Here is an 18,950-nt window from a genome sequence, read left to right on the forward strand (position 1 = left end):
GTCAGAACTGCTAAGTTGTGGAAAGGTCCGCTATCATCTGAACTCCTGGCAATCGCCTCATGGCATGCCGGTGTGAGACCTGATACATGTACCCATTATTGGTTTTCATGTCCTTAGTTTCGGATATGTGAGGCTGTATCCCAAACTCTATAAATCTGTGTTTGCATTGTATCTGGGACATCATAACCTAACAAAGATGTTTCTGTATGGTTTTCCCACTATGCTAAAGTTTCTTCCTTCTCCAACTTGCCCTTTTACATTTCCTGCAATGCATGTGCTACCTACCCCTCTCCACTTACATTTCCTGTAATGCATGTGCTACCCACCGCTCTCCTAAATATCACATGTTCAGTCAAAGTCGAACACCATACCATCATCGAACTTACCTATGATGTTACTATTACAACATGACGATCTTGCCACCCATTGTATCTATAACATTTTGCTTTTTTCTTGCTCACAAGAATTCCATTTCTCCTTTCTTATCTTTTTACATGGTCATGGATACAAATATCGGAGTCGGGATTTCACTACTTAAATGTCGGTTTTTATAACCCCAAGTGCAGGATTCATGGATCTTGTGCTGGTAAATTTTGTTAAGGTTGTTAACATGCATGGAACTTATTAGTGTTATCAACTGTATGATGATGGGATGCTCCAAAAATCAGTTCTATACAATCTTTAGGTAGGCCACACCATATGAAACAATGGACATCTACCCAATCACTTCTAAATTCATGTGGTGGCCCGCATGATGCTGGGTCGGCCTTATTTTTGGATGCATTGGATTACACGCACAAACCATAGCGTGCGACACAAGCAGAGTTGTGGGAAAAGCTTTTTCTACAAATATTGTAGTAGATCCTGTCTCCTAAAATTTTAACTAGTTTTTAAAATAAACATTCCATCCTGATTCTTGTTATGCATGGCCATGAATTGAAAGCTTAAGATTAGTGCCCACCTACATACCATGCACGTGCCGCCCCATGTGCCATAGGTGTGTGTACATTCATCTATCTTTTGGAATGCTACCCATTTCAGATTTTTTCACACGTGATGCATCTGCTGCTTAAAATAATTCATGTAACATAGCCTTATTTCAATGGAAGAAGGAAATTGCCAAAGATATCTATAACGGTAGCCTAGTGGTGAGGAACCTTTGTATCGGGCCATGTATCAAAATCAAACTAGTGGAAGCTGGTGGAAATGGACCATCATCAATGATCTCACAGAAATCCCTTCTCCTGGAAGGTTTTGATGCAATCATCAAACATCTGAGGGAGAGTCTTGAAGGTGGTGAATCCCAACTGCTTGATCTTGCTTGTGTCCATGCTATGTGGGTTGTTGTCTCCTCCTAGTTCACCACACCTACAAAACATTCCACTTCAATCCTACTTTATCCAAATTTGGCACGTGTGGGACATCTGAGCTGTACATCAGTTGGGGCCCTGCATTTATAGGAAACGGATTGGCTACTCCCCTGCCACTAGCCAATGGCTGGTGGTTGGTGATATGTGGGCCCCACCATGATGTATGTGTTTCATCCATGCCGTCCATCTATTTTTATAGATCATTTTAAGGTATGAGACTAAAAATGAGGTATATCCCAATCTCAAGTGGACCACATTATAGGAAACAGTGTTGAATGATTGTCGACCATTAAAAACTTTTTGGGGGCCATAAAAGTTTTGGATCAAGCTGATCTTTGTTTTTTCCCTTCATCTGGGTCTGTATGACCTAATCAACAGATTGGATATCAAATAAACAGTACAGTGGGCTTTAGGAGGATTTTAATGGTGGATATCCAATCACTATTGTTTTCCTGTGGTGTGGTCCACCTGAGATTTATATCCTTCTCATTTTTAGGATCAAGCCCTAAAATGATCTGTAAAAATGGATGAACGGAATGGATGAAACACATACATCATGGTGGGGCCCACAGAGCACCGACCACCAGCCACCGGGCTGGTGGCAGGGGGAGTAGCCAATCCGTTTCCGCATTTATATGCCCTGGCTCAAAGTTCAGGCCAGTTGACTTATTGAACGGTCGACGGTGCAGGTTGGATGTGGTTTTGTCCATTCTTCGCCTATTGTTGGGCGATGGCATATAAATGGTGGGACCCACGTGATGGATGGCTGGATCTTGAAAGTAGAAGATATCCTAGAATCTCACTTGTTTGGAATTGGATAGGATGGATATTTGGCCTTGAGCATCTCGACAATCTCAGACCAATGAACGACTGAGCTCGTACATATGAGCCTCCCTGTGGCTTTAGTCTCCTTCATGGCCAGTATGTGGGCCGTGATCACATCGTCGATGTGGACAAATCCAATGGTCATGTTTGGATAGACAGTGCTCTCTCCTACAGAAAATGTGACACCCAAATCATGTTTGAACATGTACAATCACGTGCATGCTATTTTGATTTTTGAATGTATGCAAAAACTGCAATGTGTTTATGCAAGAACGATATCGATTGGGCGGTCAGGAGAAGGCGAAGAAAATGATAAAGAACGGTCCACTGTAATCACTTGGAATTTGCAGTTTCATAATATGGGGCCCATGAAGCGATGTCATACCATTTCCTCTTACACACGTCTGTTCATCAAGTGGACCGCACATGCATGTTGAATACAAACCGCCTGTCGTTCCATTGGAAATCGGATTGCGTACTGAGTTAGTACGCTCTTATCGTACCAGGTAAACTCAGTTGGGCCCACCTTGAATGTATGTGGTCAATCCACGCCGTCCATCCGTTTTTCCATCTAATTTAAGGGGTTAAGCCCAAAATTTAAGTATATCCAAAGATCAAGTGGATCAAACCACAGGAAAGAGTGGGGATAATGATTTCCACCGTTGAAACCTTGGTAGGCCCCACTGCGATGTTTATTTATCATCCAACTTGTTCATAAGATCATACAGACATGGATGAAGGGAAGACACAAATATAAGCTTGATCCAAAACTTCCGTGGCCCCCAAGAATTTTTCAACGGTAGACGTTCAATTCAACTGTTTCCTATGGTGTGGTCCATTTGAACATTGTATACGCTTCATTCTTGGGGTAAAATACGAAAATTATCTGATAAAATGGATGGACGGAGCGGATAAAATATATAAATCATGGTGGACCTCACAGAATTTACTCAGTACGCTGATTGGAGTGAGTTACTCACTACGCAATCCGCTTCCGTTTCAATGACCGTCCATTGTAGTATTTATGATTGTACCTAATTGATGAATGGTCTCTATCTTGCACTCGTGTTGCAAATCAGCACGTGTGCAAACGATAGCGTGTGTGAGAGAGATAGGAGACTCAGCAATTGGCGGCAACTATCAATAGTTCCGTATCTGACCGTTGAAGTCTTATGTGATAGACAACATGTAAAAGCCAGAATAGATGGTTAGTTAGTGGGAATTTGGTAAATGGTTTGTATTTGATGTGCATGAGTGGCCCACCTGGTGGATGTGTGAAACAGACGGACGTTATCTAAAACGAAAGATTGGAACGGATGGCTTCCACGTCAGTATTGCTGGAACATCTGATACGTGAAAAAGGTCGTCCATACAATAAAGATCATCTGGTGAGAAAACAAGAACAATCCACTCATTTAGTGGGCCACACATGTATATTGAATCAAACCATTGCCTGTCCATTGATTTTAATGCTATAGCCCACCTGATGAAAATATGGTCACCCCAACAAGTGACTTTTCTGATGCATACCACTTTTTTGAACGGCTTGGATGTTATACACAAGTGGCACGTTTACAGGGCGGGAAAGAAATTGCAGGGATTTGGGTATTTCGGAAACGGATTAGCTAGCGACATTGCGGTGCCATGTGGGACCCATCATGATGTATGTGTTTCATCCATGCCATCCGTCCATTTTTACAGATCATTTTATGACCTGAGCCCAACAATGAGATAGATCCAAATCTCAAGTGGACCACACAGTGTTGATTGAACGCTCACCATTTAAAAACTTATTGCGGGCCACAAAAGTATTGGATCAAGCTGATCTTTTTTTTTTTTTTCTCCCTTCAACCAGGTCTGTACGACCTAATCAACAGGTTGGATGTCAAATAACATTACAGTGGGCCCTAGGAGGTTTTTAATGGTGGACATTCAATAACTACTGTTTTCCGGTGGTGTGGTTCACATGAGTTTTAGATCTACCTCATTTTTAGAATAAACCCTAAAATGATCTTTAAAAATGAATGGAAGGCGTGGATAAAACACATACATCATGGTAGGGTCCAAGAGTGGGGTATTTCTGACCTTTTACGATGTTGAGTACCACACTTAGGGTGCTGGTGGGCTCTGGTGCAATCAAGGGGCCCACCACATAAGACGGATTCACAACCACAAGATCAATCCCATTCTCCTTAGCTAATCGCCAAGCCTCTCTTTCTCCTATCGTTTTCGCATATGCATACCATAACTGCATGCAATCACATTCACATGCATGAATAAGGTTCCTGTGCAATTGGGTGCATGAAAAACGACCTTTTATGTATGGTGCAATCTTACGTTGTTTCGCTTGCAGTACTCTATATCGCTCCAATGTGATTCGTTGAGAGGGGAGATTTGTGTGACATCATCACGGTATCTGATCGAAGAACATGAAGATGTGAGCACGACTCGCTTCACGGATTTCGCTTTAGTGCAGGATTTCATCACGTTCATCGTGCCTTTTATGCATGGATCGATCAAAGTCGCCTGCAGTAGGACATTCTCTAGTGAATTTCCACCATTGATTTGGATGTACTGATTGTTTTGAGAGTTTTGTAAGTCTACCACTACATTAGGCATGAGTAAGGATTCCTTTATGTTTATCTTACTTGAATGTTGTTGTCGTAAGGTACAAGAACAGGAGATGCCGTGTGGAATACGCCATCCACACCGTCCACTGCATCGTCAAAGCTCCCATTCACCATCAGATCAGCTCTTAAAACTTTTAGTCTGTCCTGCGCCCCACTCATTCTCCAAAGGAAACTAACCTTTTGGACATCATCTGAAAAAGATAAGAGAGAGAGAGAGAGAGAGAGAGAGAGAGAGAGTAATGGGGTGCACGTCATCAATCTCTATATCTCCATACACGTGGCACATAAGGAGGGATGGTCTTAACTGAATGTCATCTGGATCATGTCCATAGCATTTCTCTCCCCTTTGTGAATCAGGACCATCCATTTGGTTGGACCCACCATGGTGGTCTACAGCAGGAAAGAAACCAAACCAGTCAGGGAATTCAAGTGGTCCATTCTTTCGAACGGCCACACAGTCAACGGTCCATCTTAAAAAAAAAGTCAACCAACCAGCACAATTTTCGTACCATGGACACCTTACATTGCGACCAACCAGATAGACGGTCTGGATTCACCTACGGTGTACCATGTCTACAATTTCAAGTCGCAACGAACTAGGACGAGTACATCGTATCAACCTCAAGACCAGATAAACGTAAAACACGCACCTGGGTCCCGCACCGTGGTCCGAACATGGTAGCCCTTTTCAAGCAAGGCCTTCACTAGGTAGGCTCCTATGAATCCGGTCCCACCTGTTACACAGAACTCTGGCATCTTGGTACGCTGCGTTGTATGTAAATCACAACACCTCCTGTTTTCTCTTCTTCTCACTTGGGTACGTTTTGGTCCCCTATCTCCCCTATATAAAGGCAAAGAGGTTAGAACCAAGCCTCTGAAGTGGTAGACTACAGTGTGCGTTTAGCCCCGTTCTGGCAATTGTGTGGCAACTTTATCTACCGTTCATGTGGCACATCTGCACTAATGGAGCCGTCTACATTGGGGGCCATCTTGTGGATGTATCTTATCTAAAAAAAATCAACGGTTGGATGTTTGGATTGTTCCAATCTTTGTTCTGTGCACCAACCACTTATGGGACCCATGGTTTAGACGTTCCTGATTGGTTTGGATGTGTGATAAGTATGTGGAAGGTGAGTTGCTACAATTTAGTGGATCCGGAGCGCGAAAATTACAGTTTCGCCCATTTATTTAAGGGGAGTTATTATATACTCTGGCAGCGTATGACTATTGATACGCAGGCGCTGAGTATGTGGAATATATTAAATTACATTAAACAAAAAATTAAGTTAAATTAAACGGGCTTCTTGAATTCAGTCCTAAAAGCAGATTTTCTGAACAATCCCAACTCTGATTTCTGAAGACTTGTTTGATGAAGTAGGACCATTGGATATTTTTCATTTTTAACGATCTAACAATGTCTACAAATCCAATAGTCAGATGATCGAATAATATTAATTTTGGATCATGGTACATCTAAGCTGCAACCCATGATCTGGACAGTTTAATTTGCGTGCCTGAATATCATCTATCACACTCTTCCAGAGTATCAAAAGCTTTTGTCTTTTATCTAATCAGTTTTGTGTTTGGTGAGTCACATGATTTGTGGAGCATTTTTAGGAATAAATGCCAGCATGATGTAGCTTTAAAAATAGTGCAAATTGGTGTGAATAAATTAAAGGCTGAGATCTGATATTGCTAGGCAAAAGAATCGTGTTTGGCCCTTGGATGAATGTCTTATGCGGAATGGTTATACATCCGAGGCTCCATGTGAAAGTAATTATACCTGACGTAAGTGCCGACCATATAATCAAAATCTGCTGTTCTTGGGTTGCATGAAAACATCTGCTCTGTTTAAAAACTCAACTGGACGCGACTCGACTTGACTCAACTCAACTCAGTCTAACTCGACTGGGGAGTTCAATCAACGCAATCAAATTTGAGCAACACTTTACAGAACTTCTAACCTCTATGAGGTCCACCATACAATGGTAAACCTCACAAAAGATCAATCTCCTAATAAAATAAAATAAAAACTAGGATAGGTGATATCAATGTGAACAATGTAAAATTTTTCATAAAACCTCTAACCTTCTATTGTGTGGGCCACATGAGTTTTAAATCTCCTCAATTTTGGTATCTTTCCTGCAAGTGAGTTAGATTTGATTAACATGTTTAATAAAAGACACACTATAATGACTCCCACATTCAGGCTTTTGCGTGTAACGATTTTTCGTAAGCTTGTTAAATTTTCAGGCAGTTTTTGTTATATTCTCTGGTCATTTTCAATTTTGTAAAAGATTTGTTATCATGAGTAAAGAAGAAACAATTAACAGACCATTAATCATACATAAGATTTATTAGAATGCTAATAAGGAGAGGTAGATCTCTCATACTCAATTACAATTTAAAGCAAATAAAACAACACGATAAAATAATATTATGAGGATAGACAAATGTTGTAAGGCGGCTTAGAATACCATCCATTGTTTGATTTTGGTATCTATTGTTGTATTTGATGTCTTAAATTGAGTCAGATACAGTGTCTGTCGATGCCATCGACAGCCTGTTCAATGTCACCTTCGATGACATCGAACAATTCTCGATCTCATCGATGTTTTCTGGATTTTCTTCAGTTAGTTGCTGGACTAACTGGACACTTTTTCGATATCATCGATGAGTGATACCATATAGAATTTTTGAAAAATCATGTTTTGTCTTTGGCCAGTTAATGTGTTAGTTTGATGCCATCTATGAGTGTTCGATGGCATCGACAGATTAGTTTCGATGCCATCAATAGGTCTTCGATGGCATCAACAGATTCTACGCAGATTTTTCTCAAAGCTGTGATTTTGTGGGATTTGTTTCCGATTTCGTTTGGAATTCTTTTCAAGATATATATATATATATATATATATATATATATATATATATATATATATATATATATATATATGGGTGTAAACGGGATTGAGAGGTAATTCTAAAGGTTTCTAAATCGTCCTAGGGTTTTAAAGAGGTGTAGCGAGGGTGAGATTCGAGGTTGTTCGAATCAAGTAAGCTTTCGTTGTATGTAATTTCTGCTTTCATATTGATCATCCGTCGCTTTGTGATGTGGTTTTTTTCCGAAAGGGTTTTTCCACATTAAAATTCCTGTGTTCTCTTTGTGTTTGCTTGGTGCCATTGGATTGCTATCCTAAATTTATCTCTGTGTGCTTCCGCAATCCACCAACATCTATCCTTATCATTTATTATGACATGGCCCATCTAAATAATGAATCTAGATGATTTTTGGTCGAGGGCCAAAAGTCAAAGAAGGAATCCAATGATAGAACGATCTTTCATACACACCATGATAGCCTCATCCAACTGTCAAGGAGATCAAATAGACCAAACCATGAAGACCACCCCCTTCTCCTTCCAAAATAGGCTAATATGCTAGCTAAGTGGGCCAAACTTGTATGTTGAGTGTGTTGGATTAAGGGCGCCACCAGGCCCTCTTCAATATTCATCCTGTCCTTACAATGGTTTTCTAATTAAGCCCTTTAAAACTATTTTCAATACTAATATTATTATAAATATTATTTTTTAAAAATAAGTTCTTAACCGTTTGAATCAAAGATTTATATGTAGAAGTGTTTCTCTTTTTGGGGGGATTGAAGATCCGACCGTTAGGTTGGTGGATTAGATGCTATAAAAAAAAGCAGTTTTGGTAACCAATTGAGAAACAACAAGAAAACAATAGAAGAACTCTAAGAAATCAATGGTGTAGAAGATCATACCACGATGTTGAACCACTGTTGCTATTTTTCCACGAAGAATTTTTTCTCTCAGCTTTCTTCTTAATTTACAAAAGAGCAATGATGACTGTTTTGAAATTTCTTCTTGATCGTTTAAAAAATAAATAAAAAATAAAAATAAATCTTGAAAGGCGAGTAGGGTCAAGGAATCTCCTGACCACCCATGTGAATCTCTTGTTGTTATTATTATTATTATTATTTTTGGATTTTTAGTGCAAAACTCCTCTCCAATTTAGATTTTACTAAATAGTCCTTTTTAAAAAATATTTATTATTATATAGAGGAGAAATTACATTATTGCCCTCTTTTCACTTGGGGACTTCTGACGTGCTGTTTCAATAGTCTTCCCTAGTTGAACCGTGTCCAGCACCTAAGGTCCGGCCAGAACCACAGGTGCAAATTTCCCTACATGTGGCTTGTCCGTGATAACTACTTCCGATTTGTGTGAACTAACGGACTGAAGCTTTTCCATGGGTAGGCAGTACAGTGGGACCAGCTTCAAATTGGTAGTCTTGATAGTCGTACAGTAGGCTCCTCCAATGACGAAGTGCTCTCAGCCTGAGGACGTCGCCTGTGGTCGGAAGGTGACGCTGGCAATGAGGGTTTCAAAACACATTGAATCCCATGGATAGCATATCAAGCTCTGTTTGATGAGAATGCTGCTAGCTTTGCACTAGAGGATTTGAAAATGGCACGGAATTCCTGACATCGAGGTTGTATCTGTGCCAGAAGACTGGATCATGAATCTTTTCTCATATGTTTCACGTCTGTTTCCACTCTGAAAAGGAAGGTTTGGATCTTTCAATCTTATATCGTCCACTTTTGTCCCTTCATCCTGTTCTAAAAAGTGAGTTTTGTTTTATTGTTAAAGTATAGATGTGGCTAGAGAAAAACTTAAGATAAAAGGTCTCTTTAATACCATCTATCATCTAACTCTCTAAATTCAAGCTTTTTATCATATTGAGTAAACTGTGTGGGGCTCACGGTGAATGTATGTCGTTTGTCCATGTCATCTATTCATTTTTCCAGCTTTTTTTAGGGGTTGAGCCCAAAACTAAAGCATATCTAAAGCTCAAGTGGACCACCCCACGGGAAACAATAACAATAATGATTTTTATTGTTGAAACTTTTTAGGGTCCATCGTGATGTTTATTTGTCATAAACCTTGTTCGTAGGATCACATAGACATGAATGAAGGAAAAAAATAGTTTTAAGCTTGACCCAAAACTTGTGGCCCTAAGAAATTTTCAATAGTAGACACTCAATTAGGGGTGTACATTGAGTCCAATAGAGTCGAACTGGCCTCAGCTTGACTCGGCTCGACCACTAGTTGACCTTAGCTCGAACTCGGCTCGGCTCGGTCCTCGAGCCTGATTGGCCAGCTCGGCTCGGCTCGGTTCGGTCAGCAGCTTGGGCCAGTTTGAGTTGAGTTCGAGCCAAGATCGAGCCGAGTTCACCATTGCAGCATTTTTCACAAACGCCTTGACTGCACCTTCAAAATCTCACTGTATTTGAGATAGCAGCAATGGTTTTACAGGTATTTTATCAAACACCTTCTAAGCAACATAAAATTCAAGAAAAAAAGGGTGTTGGTTTCATATACATACCTTCCTTGCCACCAGCCACACTTCTTTAAGTCATTTCATCAAACACTTGGTGAGCAACATCAAGATCAAGTAACTGAGTCACCGAAATGGTTTGATCCGAGTTCGATTCGAGCTGGGTTTGATCCGAGTCATGTTGAGCTGGGCCAGCTCGAACTTGGCTCGAACTCATTTTCAAGCTAAAAAAATCAGCTCTACTCGGTCGAACTCAACTTCGAACTGAGTGGAATTGAGCTTTTTCGAGTTGAGTTGAGTGAGTTAACTGAGCTAGCTTAGTTCGTGTACACCTCTACACTCAATGCATACCCTTTCCTAGTGGTCCACTTGAGCTTTGTATATACTTCAATTTTGGACTTACGCCGTAAAATTATCTTGTAAAGTGGATGGAGGGGGCCGATAAAATGCATAATCAGTGGACACCATAGAATATTGAGTTACCCAGTATTCAATCCACTTTCCTTTTTCTTTACAACAAAGTAGAGAATTAAGAATTTTAGGTCTACATAGTATGTGTCTTACATCCAACTTATCCACCAAACACACAAGCGTTATTATTAAATGAATTAAAAATATGGCAGATCCAATCATAAAATCAACTAATCCAAGAAAATAATATACATCATTCAAAATATCCTAATTCAAGGGTAGCTTATACGATGATACGGTAAACCTGATGTTTTGTTTGTGTTATCGCGATGATGAGCTATATATGTTGGACTGCTTGGATGTGGTACACAAAACCATGAGGCCCCACAAGTCTTGAATTTTATTACTTTTTAAAGAAATCAAATGAGGGCATTTTTGTAATTTCATCCCTTGAAAAGCACTTATAGTGAGTTATTATCATTCAAGCATTATTTAATAAAATATATATTCCTCAGGAATTTTGTGGTAAAAATCCCTTTACCTTTTGCCTTCTTGAAAAATTTTAAAATTTTCCCTCAATCAAGCTCAAGTTCAGAAGCAAGTCCCAATCCACCATCAGTCCAAGCTCAAACTTAGGCCCATGGTTGAGTTAGGCCTAGACATAGGCCTGTGCTAACTCAAGACCAACTTCACCTAGAAGTACAATCCAGGCTTAAAATCAAGTCCATCAGCCAAGCCCAAATATCACGTTGGGCCCCTTTACAGGCCCATTTCTCCATAAAATTTCAACGGCTCATGACTTTGTCACTTGAATTTGGATTTTCGATTCGTGAAAATTGGAGTGACCATTTGATTTAGAAGCATGAGATGGAGGGAGTGGATCAAACATTCAAGCAATGTTAACACAATAAATCGTCAAAGCACATGGGGTCCACCAATAGTAAAATAGGCACTTTAGCAAGTTTGATTAGCATTTTCTTCTGATACTAATTAAGTAGATTCTACTTCTTTATCTTATATAGCTCTTATTATTGATATTATAGATTCTTGTTTATGTAAATGCATGTCATGTTAGATTAGGGCACACTAGTAAAACAATATAAAGTTTCTGGAGTGGTTTCAACTTAGATGGATCCCTTCATCTTGCCAGGCAAAAGCCAATTTCTTTCTTTATTTTATTTTTTTAAAATGCGACTAGTGAAATTTTAGATTTAGATATTTTCCACTATCAGTCAACCATCAAATTTTGTCCAAATCGTTTCCATATCTTGACTACACATATTTTTTTCTTCAAAATTGGGCAATGATAATTAAACGTGGACCGTTAATTAAGATTAAATTTGTTTTGATATCTAGTACGAGAATTTTCAAGTACGCCATTGTAAATTTTGAATCACCAAGAAAACCATATACCCTGGCTCTATTCGATGACCCCGATACAATGAACAATTTAGATTTAAAGAAAGATTGTCAAAAAAGACAGATTTGAGAAACTCAATGACTGAGTTGGATTACATATACACAACCGTGTGGATTTTGGGGTGTAGGCCTAACATGAGAGGCTGCACCTAGTGTGCGGGTTGGATGGTACTCACACATCACAGTTGGCCTCACATAGCTCAAACGAATGAATGGTAATAGGTTGCACACAGGTCAAAGGGATGGTAATTACCATATGTTTGAATGCATGTGATCATTTCTCCTGTTTGGATGCACTCTCAAATTGAAATAGCAATTACTAGTCTAACAAAGTGGAATGACCAAATTGCAATTTCCTTTGCATTCACATGGATGGTCTGCATTTCAAATCTCATTCGGTCGCTTTCAAGCTGGACTTGAAAGAAATTAAGGACTACATCCTCATCATTGAATACTAGGCAACATCATTAATCTCTGCCAGAATCACGACGGACCTTAACAGTCGCAATTTAATTCACTAGTGCATCCAACATTTAGAAACTGCTAAATTGTGGAAATGTCCACTATCATCTTTAACTCCTGGCAATCCCATCATGTATAAGTTCAGATACACGTACACATTATCCATCTTCATGTCCTTGGTTTCGGGTATGTGTAGCAGTATCCCAAACCCTATCAATCTGTGTTGGCGCATCCATATCTGGATATCATAACCTAACAAAAATGTGTCCGTACCTTTTTCTCATGATGCTTGAGCTTCCTTTCACCTACCCGTGAATGCTATTTAACTGTGTGGGGTCCACCGTGTTCTGTATTAACTTGTGCATTAACCAGTCCCACCATGATGATGGGATGCCCCAAGTCAGGTATATACAATCTTTAGGTGGGTCACACCATATAAAATAATAGACATCTACCCAATCGATTCAAAATTCACGTAGTGGACCACATGATGGTGGGTCAGCCTTATTTTTTGGGTGTCCCACTTTATTGACAGGGCAAGTCTTCTGGATGGGTTGGATTACATGCACAAACTATAGCATGCTCCACAAGTGGAGTGGTTGAAAAAGCTTCTTCTACAAATATTGTAGTGGATCCTGCATTGTTTATTTTAATTAATTTTGAAAATAAGCATTCTATCCTGATTCTTGCTATGCATGGCCATGAATTGACAGGTTAAGATCAGTGCCTACCTGCATACCATGGATGTAACGCCACATGTACCATAGGCATGTACATGCATCTATCCTTTGAATGTTGCCCATATGGGATTTTTTTTCTGAAGTGAGCTGTCTCCAACTTAAACAAGAATTCATGTAACATAGCGTCCTCGTTTCAATGGAAAAAGGAAATTGATAAAGATCACTATAACAGTAAGCTACAGGTGGGGAACCTTTGTATTGAGAAATCAGTGGGCCATGCATCAAGTGAAAGTGTAAGTTGGACCATCATCAATGATTTCACAGAAATCCCTTCTCCTGGAAGGTTTTGATGCAATCATCAAACATCTGAGGGAGTGTCTTGAAGGTGGGGAATCCCAACTGCTCGATCTTGCCTGTGTCCATGCTATGTGGGTTGTTGTCTCCTTCTTGTTCACCACACCTACAAAACATTCCACTTCAATCCTTCTTTATCCAAACTAACCCAAATCTTAGAGGAGAAAGCACTCTTCAAGAAGAGATATCTGTAAATTCCAAAGCTGGCATGTGTGGGAAATCTGTGCCGTACATCAGTTTGGGCCCTCCATTTATATTCCCTGGCCCAAGTTCAGATCAGCTGACTCATTGAGTGGCAAGTTGGATCTAGTACTTTTTTTCCATTGTTGTTCATTTGATGAATCAACCAATCCAATTCTTGGGTGATGGCATATAAATGGTGGGACCCTCATGATGGATGGCTGGATCTTGTGCAAGTTCCTAATCCAATTAACAAACCTCAGGGAGAAAATGTAGAAGATGCCTAGAGTCTCACTTGTTTGGGATTGGGTAGGATGGATATTTGGCCTTGAGCATCTTGATGATCTCTGACCAATGAGTGACTGAGCTTGAACATATGAGCCTGCCTGTGGCTCTAGTCTCCTCCATGGCCAGTATGTGGGCTGCGATCACATCGTCGATGTGGACAAACCCAATGGTTATGTTTGGATAGACACTGCTCTCTCCTACACAAAACATGGCATTCAAATCATGTTTGAACGTGTACAGTTATGTGGATGCTATTTTGATTTTTGAATGTATGCAAAAACTGTGATGTGTGTATGCAAGAACGATATCGATCTGACGGTCTAGAGAAGGAGAAGAAAATGAGAGAGAGGAACACTCCACTGTAACCACTTGGAATTTTCAGTTTCAAGGGAATGAAGTTGCTGCTTATGATCTTCACTGGCCATACAGATAGTAGTACCACAGTGTATAACTGGTCATAATGTGGGACCCATGAAGCAATGTCCTGCTATTTCCACTCACACATCTGTTCATCAAGTGGACCACACATGCATGTTGAATACAAACCGTCCATCATTCCACTGACTATATATCCATTTTGGTCTTACATGTGTAGCCGGTCTGATTAGTTCAAGTGCACAGGTGATTGAGCCAGGAAATGTTGATTGTTGTGCCTAATTGATGAACGGTCTCTATCTTGCAGGTGTGTTCCGAATGAGCACATGTGCAAATAATGGAGTGTGTGGGAGATATAGGCTACTTATCAATTGGCTGCAACTATCAACATTTCAGTATCTGGCTATTGAACTCATATGATTGATGTGGTGGATTAGGTGAGGCAGGGAAACATCTTAGTGGGTGAGACCCTGACCATGGGGGCCACCTCAATGTATGTGTTGTATATCCATGCCATCCATCAGCTTTGCCAGAACATTTTAGTACATGGTCCCAAAAATGAGAGGCAGACCACCCAAATCTCAGATGGACGAAACAGTAGGAATTGAATCCCCACCATTAAAAACTTCTTTGGGGCCACAAGGTTTGGATCAAGCTGCTATTTGTGTTTTACCTTCGTCCAGGTCTGTGTGACCTTATCAACAGGTTGGATGGCAAATAAACATTATAGTGGTCCACTTGAGTTTTGGATCTGCCTCATTTTTGGGCCCGTGTCCTAACATGATCCGGCAAAAAAGATGGTCAAGGTGGATTTCTCACAAACATTACGGTGGGCCCCACCTAGCTTCCCGGAGAAAGTTCTTGCAAAAAGGCTTTGGCATGCCATCCACGTCCAGAGCTGACACAGGGGAGGACGTGTAGAGGTCGAGCACCATCTTCCTTAGAGGGATAACTGTTCTAAATCCACGGAACTTCTCTGAACTCCTGACAGAGATACCTCGAATCCATGAGGAGAGATAGAAAATAGAAATAATTCTAATAAAATTCATAATAATTTAATTGATGATGAAAAACGAGTTTACAACCTCTTAAATGATAACATAAACCATAGGAAGAAGTTTTGGAATTAAACTATAACTAAAAATCTTAGAAATCGTGACTTACTATAAATATTAAACTTACTATTTATAGATGGTTTTGATTCCTACTAGCGTGCATGGTTTTTGGCCAAAAATAGTAAGTGTCTTATTTGGCCAAACCATGATGTTCCCTGAACTATTCTAAACACTCTTCATGTTGGGCGCAACTCCTAAAGTCCAACAGATGAAGGGTTATACTCAAACTAAAACTTACTATAAATAGTAAAAATGAAATTAAAACAAGAATTCGACCCTCGATCTGATGGTATTTCGCAAATTCGGCATGTGCAGCCCAGCGTAGCATGGTTGGGTGGCTAAAGTAGTTCATCCTACCCCAAAATCATACATGGCACATCGGATAACTCATTCCGGTTTGTGAGATACGTCCATTTTAGGTTCTGACCGTCCGGATCACCTCCGTCCCCGATCGGGCCTTTTCTGGTCCATCTTGGCCATGAAATTATCTGCGACCCGCTCTACATCAAGAGCCCAAGGCTTCACATGTAAAGTTGAAGGTATTTCTGACCTTTTACAATGTTGAGGACCTTGAGGAGGGTGCTGGTGGGCTCTGGTGCAATCAAGGGGCCCACCACATAAGATGGATTCACCGCCATAAGATCGATCCCACTCTCCTTCGCTAATCGCCAAGCCTCTCTTTCTCCTACTGTTTTCGCATACGCATACCACAACTGCATGTAATCCCAAACATGAATCAGCTTCCTATGCAATTGGGAGCATGAAAAACGACCTTCATGTCCTAACATTTTCTCAAAAGACTCTGCATCTTACCTTGTAACGCTTGCAGTACTCAATATCACTCCAATGTGACTCATTGAGAGGGGAGATTTGTGTTGCATCTTCACGGTACCTGATCGTAGAACATGAAGATGTAAGCACAACACGCTTCACGGATTTCGCTTTCGCGCAGGATCTCATCACATTCGTCGTGCCTTTTATACATGGTTTGATCAAAGTCGCCTGCAAGAGAACATGTTCTAGTAAATTTCCACCATTGATTTTGATGTATGGATTGTTTTTATGTGCATGGGTTGTGCTTATGGGGCAACTCAGAACTAGCCTGACTTGACTGAGTGAACTCCAACTCAGTCGAGTCTCGACTCAACTCAGAACTGGCTTGACTCGACTGAGTGAATTCCAACTCAGCTGAGTCTTGACTCAACTCAGGCCAGGCAAGTGCCCACCAATGCATTGGTGCACCATTAGGTTCATGACTCCCACCATGGTGTGTCTTTTCTTTTGTTTGTTTTGCTTGCCTGAACGTTGTCGCCATGACCCATATTAGCAGGAGATGCTGTGTGGAACACACCATCCACACCGTCCACCGCGTCATCAAAGCTCCCATCCACCATTAGATCAGCTTTCAAAACTTTTAGCCTATCCTGGGCCCCACTCATGTTCCAAAGGAAACTAACCTTCCGTTCATCATCTGTAAAAATTAAAAAAAATTAAAAAAAATTTTAAAAAAAAAAGAGTCAAGAGAGAGATTAGTGGCCTCAAGTCATTAATTACTCAATCTAAAAAAATCATTAATCACCATTTGAGGGCCTTAAAAAGAGTTAGGCCACTGATCATGTGGGGCCTACAGTGAACATGCCCTGTCCTTAAATCAAGGTAGCCCACCAATCAGGTAGGCCACAATCGGTCATCTTTTTCTTTAACCGTCCATTTTTATCACACTAAAGAAAGGAAGGATTTGATTTTCGGACCAGGCATGTTAATGGCCGGCTATGCCTGATGAGTGATGAATGGCCAGGATCCCAAGGCGATCTGTCATGCTGGCATATGCCCAGCGGGTCGTTTCTTCGATCTTTCCTTACAAGAATAACATTAGCATTTCTCCCAACTATGAATCAACACTGTCCATCTGGTTGGCCCCACCATCGTCGTCTACAACAGGAAAGAAACCAAACCAATCATGGAATTCAAGCACTCCATTCTTTCGAACTGCCAGCACAGTCAACGGTCCATCTTCAAAAGGAAAAAGTCAACCAACCAGCACAATTTTCGTACCATGGACACCTTACATTACGACCAACCAGATAGACGGTCTGGATTCACCTACGGTGTACCATGTCTACAATTTCAAGTCGCAACGAACTAGGACCAGTACATCGTATCAACCTCAAGACCAGATAAACGTAAAACACGCACCTGGGTCGCGTACCGTGGTCCGAACATGGTAGCCCTTTTCAAGCAAGGCCTTCACTAGGTAGGCTCCTATGAATCCGGTCCCACCTGTTACACAGAACTCTGGCATCTCGGTGCGTCTGCGTTGTATGCAAATCACAACACCTGATCTTTTCTCTTGTTTTCCCCTTTATCTCGCCTGTATAAAGGCAAGGAGGTTATAACCAAAACTCTAAAGCCCTAGACTACAGTGTGCGTTTAGCTCCATTCTATCAACTGCTAGGAAATTCTCACAATGGTTTTCTTATTAAGATTTTTAAAACCGTTTTGAATACTGAATTATTATAAACATTAATTCTTAAAATCTGTTCTTGACCATTTAAATCAAATATTTAATATCTATGAGTGTTTCCCAAACACGAAAAGCCTTTTTTTTTTGGGTATTGAAGATCCGACCGGTAGATTGATGGACCAGCTACTATAAAAAGGGGGTTTTGGGAATCAATTGAGAAACAAGAAGAAAAGAAAAGAAAAACTCTGAGAAATCAATGGTCTAGAAGATCATACCATCTAAAGCGATTCCTAGTTTCACCACAATACTCTGTTCGTGATTTCAGTAAAGATAGACCATCTGATCTCCGCTTTATCAGAGGGTTTTAACAATTGCCGTTTTCCGTCATCAAGGTCAGAAGTTGAAGCGTTGAATTGTGGTTGTTGAATCACCTTTGCTGCCGTTGCTACTGCTCTGCGAAGAGAACTTTTCTTTTTTGTTTTCTTGCTTTACAAAAGAGCTGTGCTAACTGCTTTGATTTTTTTTTTTTTTTGCAATTGTTTTTTTATTCTCGGAAGGCGTGTAGGTTAAGACATCTAATGCCCCTTTACCATAGGCCCACCTTCATGAATGTATTTTGTATCAGTGTCCATCCGTTTTTCCAAATATCAGGGGGACAATACAATAGGAAACAGTGGTGATTAAATGCCCCACGGTTAAAAACTTCTTACGTTGCAGCTTAATATTTTCATTTATTTGCCATTCAATCTGTGGATAAAGCCACCTGAGCGTGGATAAAGGTAAAAAATAAATACTAGCTTGATCCAAAGCTTTTGTAGTCCATTAATGGTCCATCATCACTTTTTTCTAAGGTATGGTCCACTTGATCATTTGGTCTTTTTTTTTTTGATTTTTCCATAGTGCATTGAAATGATCTAAAAAAAATAGATGAACAATGTATCCATCAATGTGGGCTCTGCAGTAAGGGTGGCGCCACCTTCGTGAGGCCAGGGTCTCACCTAATCCACTCCCCCACACCCAC

At 40.4% G+C, this 18,950-nt stretch overlaps 1 protein-coding gene across 5 annotated transcripts; it reads right to left on the reverse strand.

Annotated features, from left to right (window-relative positions):
• Positions 1-1,022: 1,022 nt before the first annotated feature.
• Positions 1,023-18,459, reverse strand: LOC131237672 (tetraketide alpha-pyrone reductase 2). 5 transcript variants are annotated; one of them, XR_009167368.1, is made up of 8 exons: positions 18,205-18,459; positions 17,662-17,836; positions 16,764-16,936; positions 16,279-16,467; positions 16,016-16,178; positions 15,191-15,326; positions 13,983-14,172; positions 13,380-13,613 (listed from the first exon to the last, which is right to left on the reverse strand). XR_009167368.1 is itself a non-coding variant. In XM_058235569.1 (7 exons), exons 2-7 carry the CDS (start codon positions 17,765-17,767, stop codon positions 1,227-1,229), a joined length of 963 nt encoding a protein of 320 aa, XP_058091552.1. In that variant the 5' UTR covers positions 17,768-17,836; positions 18,205-18,459; the 3' UTR covers positions 1,052-1,226. The 5 variants fall into 5 exon arrangements, 4 of the variants coding, with proteins under 4 accessions (XP_058091553.1, XP_058091552.1, XP_058091551.1 ...); XM_058235569.1 differs by lacking the exons at positions 13,380-13,613; positions 13,983-14,172; positions 15,191-15,326; positions 16,016-16,178; positions 16,279-16,467 and adding exons at positions 1,052-1,368; positions 2,174-2,363; positions 4,281-4,443; positions 4,533-4,721; XM_058235568.1 differs by lacking the exon at positions 15,191-15,326 and having other exon boundaries at positions 13,323-13,613.
• Positions 18,460-18,950: the final 491 nt, after the last annotated feature.

Source organism: Magnolia sinica, chromosome 2 (assembly GCF_029962835.1).
Source record: "Magnolia sinica isolate HGM2019 chromosome 2, MsV1, whole genome shotgun sequence".
Classification (NCBI taxonomy): domain Eukaryota; kingdom Viridiplantae; phylum Streptophyta; class Magnoliopsida; order Magnoliales; family Magnoliaceae; genus Magnolia; species Magnolia sinica.